The sequence below is a fragment of the Mycteria americana genome, chromosome 3, assembly GCF_035582795.1.
Source record: "Mycteria americana isolate JAX WOST 10 ecotype Jacksonville Zoo and Gardens chromosome 3, USCA_MyAme_1.0, whole genome shotgun sequence".
NCBI classification, from domain to species: domain Eukaryota; kingdom Metazoa; phylum Chordata; class Aves; order Ciconiiformes; family Ciconiidae; genus Mycteria; species Mycteria americana.
The window spans coordinates 79,979,601-79,992,835 of NC_134367.1; the positions used below are offsets into that span (position 1 = coordinate 79,979,601).

At 41.1% G+C, this 13,235-nt stretch overlaps 1 protein-coding gene across 1 annotated transcript in view; it reads left to right on the top strand.

The window, feature by feature from the left end:
- The first annotated feature begins 824 nt into the window (after nucleotides 1-824).
- LOC142407551 (uncharacterized) overlaps nucleotides 825-13,235 on the top strand; it is a 38,593-nt gene continuing 26,182 nt past the window's right edge. Inside the window, 6 exon segments of the mRNA XM_075497173.1 lie at nucleotides 825-1,256; nucleotides 3,519-3,687; nucleotides 7,629-7,874; nucleotides 9,100-9,195; nucleotides 10,276-10,417; nucleotides 12,324-12,432. Coding sequence (XP_075353288.1) covers nucleotides 825-1,256; nucleotides 3,519-3,687; nucleotides 7,629-7,874; nucleotides 9,100-9,195; nucleotides 10,276-10,417; nucleotides 12,324-12,432 — 1,194 coding nt within the window.

Genomic DNA, 13,235 nt, shown 5'->3' on the forward strand with positions numbered 1-13,235 from the left:
GCTCTGTGGTGCTTGGTTGCCAACTGGGGCTAAAGCACGACAGTAGCAAACGCGTGGCCCCTGCCTCGGAAGGGCTGGAGCCAAGCGCCTAAAGAGGGGAAGCAGAATGTTTGTGTTGCACAGCTGTCTCAGCCATACCGGTCGCAGGGAAAACAGGTGCAAGCTGTAGCAGTGTTATTCTATCTTTTTGAAATAAACAGTCTTCTGAGCTACTTAAACATCAGGTAGTTTTCTAGTGATGTTTTTGTTTGGTTTCTTTTTTTTTTTTTTTACATGCCATTTGTTTTCTCTTGTTTCCTCCTGATATCTCCATTCCCTGCTTTCTGCAGTCATCTTTGGACATTAAGAACTTTCTCTGAATTTGAAGGCTGAAGATTTAGCCAAAAGACAAGGTCAGGACACTTTGGCAAATGCTTCTAGTGGTGAATGAGTTTTGGTTTTTATTGTAATAGAGTCTTACATCTGTCTCTGTTTGTCTGAGACTTTAGACACTTGTCTGAGACTTTTAATAGTGAGAGAGCAGGCAGTACATCTAAGCTATTTTAGCTGGCAGAAATATTGTGATTTTATAGGGTTTTTGTATTGCATGTATCCTAACAGTATTTTTTATATATATGTGTATATTAATATATACTTATATATATATAAAAATATATAAATATGTATGTATGTTTTACAGTTTCTGAAGTCAGAAGATACTCTACATTCAGCCTGGGCTGAAAAAAAAATCTCTTGGATGAAAAAAAAAAAAAAGACAAACCACAGGATCTACTATGTCAGTATGACACATTTGTTCATGGTGGGTTTTATTGCACATCCCTAACATGGATTTCGGAAAGCAGGGCATGGAAGCAGATGCTTTTAAGGAGGAAGACCATATGTCACAGCAGACTGCCAGTGATCTGGCAAGCATGTTACCATCTTCCAATACAATAATTGAGAAGGTCATGCCTTCTTTATCTCCGGGTTGGGTTGACAGTATAAGCAAGTCCTCCAGCAAGCAGTGTCCACATTTATACGGTTCAGAAGCCAGCGGTATGATGGGCAACAGTAATGTCTCAACAGATAACTTGGGCCACAACCAAGCTTTTCAGCATGCAAGGCAATTGTATTATTTGTCCAGCTCTGACCTTTTTCCTCAAAAGTTGGCTTCCAGTGTAACCCAGGCTGGAATTAATGACACAAGTGACACCGTGGAAACGTTCGCTCCTCCTCTGCTCCCTGCCTCAGCTCCCACCTACGAAAACATGGAACAGGTTAGTTTGCTTTAAATAATCACTGAATTTATAACTGCATATTGTATATTTCTGATAGTTGCACAGCCTCTTCAGGAAGAAAGGGCCAGTAACTTTTGTGTCTGCCTATAGGTAGGAAGCTTTACTGGCATACGCTGGGAAGTGCATCATAACCCTGTGTCTGATGCTGTTGCTCTAATCCATCCATGCAATAAAGTGCTTTTCCCAAGAGACATTTAATCAATTTTTCTCTTGTTCCTTTTGTTCGATAGTTATCACTATCTCCCTCCCTCTGGCGAAAATGATTGCATGTTCTGGCTCCACGTTCTCATGTGTGTAATGGTTGTGGAGCATGTTCATGTTCTTATTTCCAAATGTCTTTCTATCAGTCCTCTTCTCATGCTCCATCTCCTTTTTTATCTTTTTTCCGTTTCTGACTTTTTCCTCTTCTTCTTAGTTTTGACAAAGTGATGGACAGGAGTAACTCCACAGTATCTTTTCCACTGAGTGCTCTATGTGCTTTCATAAGATAGTGAACAATACAGTGCCTTAGTTGCATATTTTAAAGAAACCCTTATGTTTCCAATACAGTTGAATTTATTATTTAGGATGTGTCTATGCTGGCAGTTCTCAACTTTCTCCATTGGAAGTCTATCATCACTTCAACATTTTTTGATGATGTCAAAATCAGAAGTACCTGTGCTAACAAGGCTGCATCATCTGCCTGTTGCCCTGAGCCCACCTCACCTCAGGGCTTCTTTTCTTGACACTGTTGGTACCACCTGTACACAATAGACAAGAGCTGGGAAAACTGTTGTTCTTCAGTTGTATGTCAGGAGATTTGCAGCTGGGCTGTGCCAGTGTAGTGGCTCCTTGACCATCTAAATTTCCTGTTGCTGAGGACTCCTAAGAGGGGTGTTGAGCCTGCCCTGGGATCCAGTGCTGTACTGCCCTTCTCAAGGGGAAACTTAAGAGCCAGTCAGGAGCCCTCGCCACCTTCAGCTCTCAGTCTAATGAAGATTTTGGTACTTTACGTACAGGGACAGGAAACTTGGTATTCCTTGGTTGTTGGGAAAGTATTAATGTAGGTAAGGCTGCAGCTGAAGATAACTTCTTGTGAGTCCCAGGAGTCTGCTGCTTCTTTTCTTGGATGACATAAACCAGATCATTAAGTTTAATGACCAGAATGTACCCTGTGGTATCCTAAGCTGTCAACAGCTGGTCATAAAACCTGATACTGGGTCTTGGGCATTTTTTGTTGGCTTCTAGCACTTGACTATGTTAATTACTTGAAATGTTCTCAAAGATTCTGGTAAAGAAAAAGTGAACTTCAGGTTTGCTTTGTTACATGGTGCTTCTCGAGTGATACCGGATGGAGGGGCAGTAGAGTGAAAATGATGCATCCAGGCAGACTGCTGGGAAGCTCCAGGCACAGCAACAACATTGAGGGTGTCTTTATGCTGTAAGTTTTAGTTCTGGAACAGATCTGGTACTTCATAATAAATAAATAAAGATAAAAAAGTGTCTTGTATCTTGCACCACTGGTCTCTGGCAGTTCTTCCCAGTGGACAGGACAGAAGAAACAGATGAGTGGGAGAAGGAGTCAAATAAAGATAAACTGGGAAACTCAGAAGGCCAAGGCAAGTTGGATAGGTGTGTACCTGCAGGGAGGAAACGGGGGGTGCCTGGCCTGCAGAAGGACTGAGGAACTAGTGGCAGCAATTTAGTCAGAGACCGAGTCAGTCCCTTCTCCATGTTAGTGAAGATTCTGTGGAGGCAAAGACTGGACTTATTCTTCTATCCTTTCGTCCCTAATTTCACATTGTGCTCATATTTCCTCCTGATTGCATCTGAGCTCTGTGGATATTGACTTTTGAAAGCTGCTTTTCATCAATGATACTGGTAATTTCCATTTATCAGGTAGTTTAAGAAACAATGAAAAGTTGGACCCTGGCACATTTTGAAGTTTTACAGTAAAGCCTGACCTGAGAGTATCGTCTACTCTGATGCTGTTCTAACCCCTTCTTGGTGCGAAACACGGATGGACGCTTCTCTCCCTTTTGTGCTTTAGCTTCTGTGGGAAGGAAACCCCAGCACATAGACCAGAAGAAAATGCTGACTGATGTGAGGCTGAGTAGCAAAACCTGGCAAGGCACATACTGCCTGCACAGAGTCAGTGTACCCTTTGAGTTGTAAAATGGCAAAAGATTTTTAAATACAAATGTCAACATTCTTTATTAAAAGTAATACACACTTTAAGAAATACCTACCCCCAAAGTCTAGATATGGTGATTCTTTCTGATTAAAAACCATCCAGAAATGTAGTTTGATACTATATCTTCATGATATTTTCAGACTGCAGGGCAGCAGGACCAGGTGATGAGGCAGCAGATGGAGCAGCTGCAAAGGCTGGTGGCTGAACAGCAGAAAATCATTGCACTTTACAACCCAGGTACTCGGGGAATCCCTCCTGACTCTGTGGCACCCTCACCTGCTGATGGTTGCACTCCAGCAGTGAAATGCATCAGTTCCTTAAAGAAAGAGAAGGGTTGATAGCTGTTTTCAGTGGCTGGGGGCTCTTCCTCTGGCAGCTGGGCTAAAACATTCATTTCTTTACACACATTACACACAAGCTGTAAACCCCAGAAAACACTTCTTTCCACTTTTGTATATTAAAATTCTGGAAGAACCATGAAGAGGAGTCCTTTATTTTTAATAACAGACCTCCTGTACAGACTTCTATTGAAGTATAGATTTGAATGGTACTGCAGAAAATTATAGCATAGTGGTGAGCATTACAGAAAAGCTGAAATATCCTTTTTTTCTGTATCTATATATGAAAGTTACAGCTTTTACATAGAAAAAAGAAGAGGAAAAAAATCAACACACCGTGCTTCTGTTAATAGATTCTTTCCTTTAATAGTACAGCCTGTTTCTCACAGCATGATAGAACTCCTTGAACAGCTTCATTTTACCAGTGGCATTGCCAGAAAACGCCATCTGCTCAGCAAGTAGAAAAAGAGGAGCCCCACTGCTTCCCACCCTGTCCACGGTAGTAGCACATTCTCCTCAGCGTGTGACCGCATGGTGGAAGAAGAATTTAGGGAAATCATGTAGACTTGTGACAGCATTAGCCTGGCTTTAGCAGGGCTGCTTGTGCGTAACATCAGGCAGGGAGCATCCATAAGGGCACAGGAAGGCCAGGTGATCCTTGGATTGCTGCTGCTCCTCCAATAACCTGCTGGGAGGGCGGCTTCACCTAACCCATGTGGTAGGGGCCTAAGGAGCCTAAGACATCCCCTGCCTGCATTGCGCATTGATCTGGCATCAGTTTTCTCAGTCTAATTTCAAGCTTCTTTGCCCAGTTGAGGAGCTGCAAGAATCTCATTCTGCTAAGATCTCAGAGGATACTTATGAGAACTAGGTGATGGCACCTTGCACGCTAGAGTTCGATTCAGCCTGATGGGGTCTTACAAATAGCTTTTTAGAGCTCAAAAGCTCCATTTTTTTCAAAACTTTCTTCCCATGTTCTAACCATACATAGTGTGAGGAAGTCCCCTCAGTTAAAGCCATGTCTTTTGCTGTCCCTCCATGCATGTATAAAAATACTTCATAGCACACCTACTTTGACCAGTTTGGACAGAATCATTTATAGTCAAAATTCTGTTTATTTCAGTTGCCATATGAGGAACATCTGCTTTCAAAGGTACACTCAAAATAATAGGCATTACTTTAGGCAGAGTTAATGATAATAATAAAACCACCAAGAATTTATGGTCTCTTGCCTTCCCCCCGCCCCCTGCCCCAGAAACTGTGGGAGTTGGCACTTGTTAGTTGGCTTTAGAGAAACATGACCTTACATTATTGTTGCCATAAAAGAAATTGAAATTCTAGCAAGTTTCATCTATCTTGCTAATTTATATAATAGCAGTTATTAGCCAACAGAATAAAAGGGTTTAGAAAAGTGGAATTAAACAACATTGGCCAGAAAAACGCTTGCAGGCTTTTAACGTCCCTCTGCTCCCAGTGTAACAAAAATGGAAGAAAATAAAAAACCCCAGTCTTTTAAACCTGTGTATATGCATGCATAATTAGATCTGTAGAAATATACCAAATGGTCTCTGCTGGCTTCAAGTGTCAGTGTCTTTTAAGAATATCTGAACTCTGGGGCTTTGCTTCATTCCCTCTCAGCTGCATGGGGTCAGAGAACCTTCTGTAGGAATGACAAAAAGTTGGGCTGGACAACCAGCGGACAAGCAGATCCATCGCACTGTTGGGGTGCAGCAGATACTGACATCAAACGTGTTAACAGCAACTTGAAAAGCTGTATGGCTGTCAGAGCTGCGGAGTACATACACAAGCAGTAGGTGTACACTGGGGTGTATGCACCAGCTAGGAAGCAAGGGCCAAACACCACCCCCACAGTGACCATCAAAAGCCTGGCTTTCTGCAGCTTAGGTTGTCTGTTTGTGTTGTGGGGACCTTTCTGAACTTCCCAATGATGCCAGCAGTGCAAAGCAATATGAGACTGAGAGCAAAAAGAAACTTGAGAAAGAACATTGTGTCACATCTGTTTGAAGGTCTCATTTTCAAACTTGATGCTGTGTGATAATCAGTTTTTTTGGCTGGGGGGGTAAGCAGGATCTCAACCATCGACCCCACAGCCAGAAGCCAAGCCACACCAGCAGCGATACTGGCAGGCCTGGCTGTCATTGTACCGATTTTCCTGATGGAGCTATGCCACTGCAAAATAGCTGTCAAGAGCCACTGCTGTATACTAGGGAGACAGCTTGAGAAAGAGACAGAATGAAGACTATGGCTGAGTAAATGAAATCTTCATGATCCTGTGCTTTTTGCCTCAGAGAAGAGTCTGGTTGAAATGGCAGGCAAATGCTCAGCAAGCTGTCTGCGATGCCCAGGTTGAACAAGTACACAGTCTGCAGCTTCCAAGTTTTCTAATCAAAGCAGAACATCCACAGAGCAATTATGTTGCTCATTAATCCCTGCCCTAGTGCTGCAATTAGCAAGATGCTTGTTGTTACTTCCACTGGTTCACTGTGAGCAGCACGGTTAGGCTGCACCACTTTCTTCATGTTCTCAGGAAGGACTGAACAGTGTGAGAAAGAAAGTGCCTTGGGACCTGCTACGCTTCATTATACAAACTTTTCTTCCCCCTGCCCCAGTGCTGTAAATCACTTGATGCATTTCTGACGAAAGCAAGTACAGTTTGTATCATGAACCCAAGACCAAGCTCATGCAGAAATAAATATATTTATAGGATGCTGTTTGGGTGTATTTACATATCCAGATACATTTAGCTAATGCATAAAGCCACAGACAAAATGGTTACTTGAATGAAAAGCTGACCAAAATCTGCACTGAAAGTTCTCATTTGTTAGTGGAAGCAGTGTAGGTTGAGGGTAGCAAAAGACATTGCATAATCTGGTCCCATTAAGCTTTAAAGAGGTAAAATATGATGAACTATTAGAGCTATGATTTATCTTATTGTGATAAAGGTAGTTGCTTTAATATTGCTATGAATTTAAAGAAATAATACAGTGACCAAAAGTAAAATCAAAACCTTATTGAACTACAGGTTGTCATTTTAATGTCTCATGGTAACACAGACAGAAGTGGCTCTGCCCACCTGCTAGCTCCATGGTTAGAGCATCTGTCCAGAAGTAGCGAGTTGGGCTTTTTTTTGCATCTGTGCCAGACAGGATTTGAATCCACAGATCAGCCTTCTTCCAAAAAATGCCTTAAGTGGTGGGTGAGGCAATTTTAGTCACAGGCACTCTTTATTCTTGTTGAAGTCAGGTCACAGTACAGAAAGCAATCATGGTGTGGAGAAAGAAAATAAGAAGTGAGCCTAATTTTGTAACCTTATAAAGGTGTTTCTTTCCTGAAAGTAGTGAGCCTGGCCTCTGGTGCCTATGCAGAACTGCTTATGTCTTTTCCACTTGGAAGTCTTCTAACAAAATGTATAACCAGGCATCCAGAGCTAAAAGGAAAACCTTCCCCTCTTTTGCATTGAGGAGTGCCTCAGAGATACTTAGCAATACTTAACTTTTACCTGCTAAAGGTCTTAAGAAGTCCTAGGGGAAATGTGTGTTTTATGTGCTCAGGAGTATTTCGTAAATTCTCTTTAATTCAGCATCCCTGTAGCATACGATAATTTTGGTTATGACTGATGGTTGCAGCAAGCACATTTTACAATTTAAATAAAATAACAAAAGCAGAATTTGATAATTTCACTCTGAACATGCAAACCACCAGGGAGCATGAAAGCAACATTGTTTTTGTGCAATACCAGTTTAGCAAGAGATTTCTAGTTTGGTGCAAAATATTTGTCTTAAGCTTCTCTAACTTTTCTTCTCTGGTAATTATCTTTAGGCTTTTCAGCTTCTCCTGGGATACCTTCCCACCTAGCAGCCACGATGCCACCCCTTCCATGCCTTCCGGCTACTTTCATTCCTGTCCAGTTCCCATCAGAAAATTCTTCCCAAGTTCAGAGCCCGGGGTGCTTACAGACCTCTCCCTTGGCAATGTGCTCTGCTTGGCAAAGCAGATCCCCGCAGTTCATGCCAAACGAGAGCAGTTCAGAAATGTCAGGAGAGCACGTGCAGCTTTCAGATTCAGGTGGGTAAAAAGTGCTGGAAATCTGAAGCTAAGGCTATTGTGCAGATCCTGTGAATTTTTGCCCTTGCTACTGGTTGTTACTGATTTTATTGCAGGTCAGGGGAAGGTAGTGGTTTTTTATGGTGGCTTAGTTATAAAAGCTTTTAAAGTATTTTAAACTTGATTTTTTTTTTTTTACTTTTTGCATCACAGTCACCCTGCCTCTCATACTGACAGAAAAATTGGGCCTTGTAGATACAAATGGAACAGAAAGTCATTAAATAGGAAAAGCTAAGTTATATGAAGTAGGGAGTATGTTATATTTAGGGGGAGAAGCATAAAAAGTAGGAAGTGGATATAGCTTCCAAGGGCAAGAGAATGTGTTTGTTTAGCTAAGAAGGCCCTCTTCGTCAGAAATCTTGGTGTTTCTCAAATAGATATGGAGTCGCATCGTTTGGAGGAAAAAAAATGTAAGCTGCTACTTGACGTCTTCTCTTTGCTACACTTTGCCAGCCTTGTCTTTTGTGGGAAGATATCAAAGGATGAGAAAGAAGAAAGAGCGATTTGCAAGAAATCAAAAGTTCATTTCAAAATGGGGGGAAGAGGAACAAAAGGAAATGGGAATTCAACCGCTTAAAGGGGAAGAGGATGTAAATCAGACCTGCATCCTGGATTCCTTTGGACTTTTATAGCAAGACCTGACTGTGACGTTGTGAGACAGTCCCATAGTATAATTGAAACTTTAACTTCATATTCTTCAAGCTAGCTCAGGACCAGGACTCTCACTGAAAGAGTCTTGTCTCCTTCTTGTGCCTGGCACTGTTATTTTCTTGCTGGGTTAACCTGAACCTGGGTCAGTTGCCCCGCGAAGTTTATCAGAGAGCTTCAGAGATACTTCTGCCAGCACATATGGCAGGGGGTGGATGAGGACAGCAGGAACTTGAGAGCAGGAACACATTAGGACAGGGGGAGGTATGACTGCTTTTTTTGACATCAGTGCTGACTTAGACCTGCTTCATGTGTGCAAAACTTGAAGGTGCAGAGGCCTTAGTACATCAGGTTCACTCCTGACTGGAAGCTGGTCAGTGCAGTTGCCTTTGAAATATGCTTCAGTCGAATGTGTGCTTGAGGACTGGGCTGAACTGAGACCTTCCTGACTGTTGTGACGAGTGTGGGTTTTTACTCCTGGAAACATAAACATGAGTGTACCAACAGCTTGTATAACACTTCACATTCTTATTTAAAGGCATAAGCACCGAGCCATTGCTTCAGTGTACTGGGAGCCCCACAAAAAAACTTTCCAGACAAGATGCTCAAGAAGAGAACAGAAAAGAAAACAAAGGTGAATTACACAGCTGCTTGGACACATTGTTCTTGCCTTGCACTGGGAAGCACTAGTTGAAAATTACAGTGCTGGGGCATCTCTCCTATTCGAGCATTCTGGAGACAGCATAGCCCCACACATGAGACTGAGAAGGGACACATGGGTTCTGCATCCCTTGCAGCTGCCAACCTGCTGTGTCACTTCTGGTTCCTCAGACATATTCTGGTGCAAGGCAGGTGAGAAGGTTGCAGAAACAGCACTGCTTGTCTGCTGTTGGACTGGAGATTTTTTGGTGTGTAGCTGGGAAAGGCTGAGGGAAGGATGTAAAGCTTTTGTATTCCTGTTGTTGGACCAGAAAGTCCTTTCAGTATGTTGCAAAGGACTTCAGTAGCTCTGGATTAATGTGACAGCATTAATGTGACAGCATTAATGTGACAAAGTGAGCTATGTAGTTCCTGGCTACAGCAACAGTGTGTAGTAGGAATGAGCCAGTAAAGGCTTTTTGCTCCAGTTGACAGGCCTAACTTGAACTAAAAGAGCAAGTCTCCATTAGCTGACACTTAGAAAAAAGATTAATTGAAGTGGAAGCCTTCCTGTTGTAGTGACCACAGCCAGTAAGCTTCAATAGGAAGATGTACAAATTTGCACTTTTGTGAAATAGAATAGAAAATGCCCAGTTAGAAAGTCTCATGTGTTCAAATACTGCTTGTTAAGCTATTTAATGAACTGGCTTGCAGGTCACATAATTACAGACACATGAGTAGTTCAGTACTGTCTAGCAAAGTGCCTCCACTGCAATGTTCTGCAGTGAACACATTAACGAAGCATTACAAATCTCTAGAGGCAAGGAGTACAAATTATACCATTTGCCCTTTCCTTATTTCTGGCAACTAGACTTGAGGATCAGGAGCCTCTTTTTTTCATGCGTTGCATCCTTCCACCTACTTGATTCAAATGTATTCTATGAAGTGTTTTCAAAAATCAAAATCTTGCATATGTTGACAATATAAACATTTCTAATTTATTTTATGATGTTCATTTTTCATTTATTCATTCTATAAAGGCTTTGTTTTCATTGACCTTTTTCCTGCTGCTTAGATAACAGTCAATTAAAAGAAAGAAGTTTCCCTGAAACTTTTTCTGCTGTCAAAGAAGAACAAAGAGAACAAGTAAAGGAGGAGATTCCTCCATCTCTCTTTGATATAGAGGGGAAGATGAAGACTGGAAACATAGAAGACAGGTGAGAAATTATCTTAATCAGTCAGTCAAGCTACAAAAGCATGTTTTCCTTGATTGTAAACATACTGTATGTGTTATATTTGCAACACAAAGGCTCTTTCCTTTGCTTGAGAGTGGCAGGCATGCATGGGCAGAGATTGGACAGGTCTAGGGACTGGCAGTTGATCTACTTCTATACAATAGGATGCTGGTTTAGCGAATTTAAATGAACTGGTTTTGCAACTATGATCTTCAAAGCATAGAAGTAGGGCAAAAATTGGCAGGGAGAGATAACATCTTTTGTTATGCCATCATTTCTTCTGCAGTGGCCATCAGTTTGTGATAGCAGCATCAGTCTGAGTAGCTCATTCATTCTTGTCCTTCCTCTGCCTCTTCAGCTGCGCCAATTTTTATGTGCCTATATAGTGAACAGGCCAGCAAAGTAATCCTTGTTAAAATTATCTGGAGAGAGGAGCAATGTAACTTTTAACTTGGATCAGTTCTCTGATCTGGTTCATCACTGCAGTGCAAAACAAGTTCTGCCAGCACACTGAGGGGGTGCTCATGGCTAGGCAAGAACGGTTAAGTTGGAATTAGTGATGGAAGAAATGCTAGTAGAGTTGTTACCTTTCCTCAGCTGATACAGGTAGATGCAGCAGCTTTTTGGCACACTGAGCCTTCCATCAAGTATAAAAGAGAAGCAGCAAACTTCTAGGCAAGTACAGACTGAAAGTAATTGTCATGAGTGTGTTTTAGTGCGTTAACCATGTGGGAGTTGGGCAGAGAGGAAGACAGGGACCTCCAGAGCAGAAGACTGGGAAGAGGTGACAGGACCATAAGCACCTCTGGGCAAGTGGGCCTGTCTACATATGCCTTTTTGGATCAGGAGTGCGCTTCTGAAGTCCGTCTCCCAGTCACTCCCCACTTGCTGTGCTTTGGTTCACATTGTGGTCTTAGCATGAGCTGGATGAAACTAAAGCACAGAATGTACTACAGCTCTTTGTGACATTTTTGCTATGGGACTAGGCTATAGTTGGTTTGAAGCAAACTTCCCTGAAATGCGTATTGTCTAACATTGACTCCTCAACAACAACAGTTTTGCTCTACAGATCTAATCCTATTAGGCCATGCTGCATGCTAACAGACAGAGCCAGACTGTCAAACGAAAAGATTGTCCGTGGTATAGTAGTGTTAGGTGGAGGTGGGGTATAGAAAGAACAGTAACGTGCTGCATATCCAGTACCTCTACTAAACCCAGGCTTTTTTAATATTCAGTAGAAATTATTAGTAAGTGCCTAAATTAAGGCTCTAAGCACATTTCCAATGAAATAAGATATGTTCATGTATGCTGTATTATGCTTCATTTTGAGTCAGCATTCAATTTGTCCCTCCACAACATTATTAGACATTTAAATAAATGTTAATAAATAAAATAATAATATAAATAATATAAAAATATATAAATATATAATTATAAATATAAAATTATATAAATATAAAATAATATAAAATAATATTAATAAATAAAAATAATAGACATTATTTTTCTCCTTTATCACTCTTCACCAACTAATTCAAACCACTCTGTCAGAGAGATAGTGAGTTCTTTGTGACTGTAACCAGCTCTAGTCTGGAGAAAATGCCTGAAATACTTTTCCTTTTGACTATTTTCTATTTTTCAGGACAGACTGATACCAGCCAAAAAATGTTACTTGCTAAAAGCATAAGTAATGTTTAGTCTAGACAGGATGTTTTAAAGTGAGACTTAAGTGTCATATAATAATGGGCTTTTTACTAACATGCTTCACATTTTAAAAAAATTGGAGAGAACATTTCAGTTCTAAACTCAACATCAGTTCCATGAGAATTATCGAAAGAAAATTAGTTGGACAACCTTACAAATAAATGCCTTCCTGTTCCTTGCCTAGGCCAATCATACCAGCAATTGGTATTAGACAGAAGCCTTCTGAAGAATTTGTTGAAGAACAACTTAAAGTAGACAATCTTCTCATAGCAAAACAGCAGAAGGAGCAGCAGGTACTGTGCTATTGGTGCATTCACTTTGTTTTTGACAAGTTCTCATGGACGTGGGTATTGTGTGGGCTCCGTTTTGGCTCATTGCATGGCAGCACATTTTTCCACTGTTCTTTCATGTGATATTGGAAGATTTTTCCCCAAAGTAAAAAAACTATTACTCAGCCACAGTCATATTCCCCAATGTTTCCCACTGGATTCTTCTCTTTCCACATACTTTCTGGGTCATAGTTTGTGCCCGAGTCTCAACATACTTAGCTAAATTAGACCTCAAGGTTGATTCTGTTAGTTTATTTCATAATAAACAGTCCATGCAGTCTCTCATGTGCCACTAATGCGAGAATGAGGGCATTTCCAAATACAGTTTTTGTGCAAGGGCCAAGTACAGTAATACTGTTCTGCTTTTTGCCTTATGTGCAGTTTGAGATGAGTTTATGTCTGACACCTCTAGGTGTCAGACTCAGCATTTTGTTAGGCTTGTTGACTTGGAAGATGCACATTTTATCACTCAGGAATTTTCTCTATGTCTCCCTGGCAAAATAACATCTCAAACTGATACATTTGTATATTTCTGTTCCACATTGTAAAAAACACTCAAACTTCCTTTAAAAACAAATAAAGACAGAACTCGTCTCATCTTCTATCATATAAACACTTAGCACCATCTTAACCATCTGACTCTACTAATGAATTAATGGAGGTGTCACACAGCGACTGCTTCTAAAAGTTCTCGTACCTCCCCTGTAGTCTCGGGGCTGTTACTTATGCACTCAGTTATCCATGGCCAGTGTCTTTAAGACTTCTGG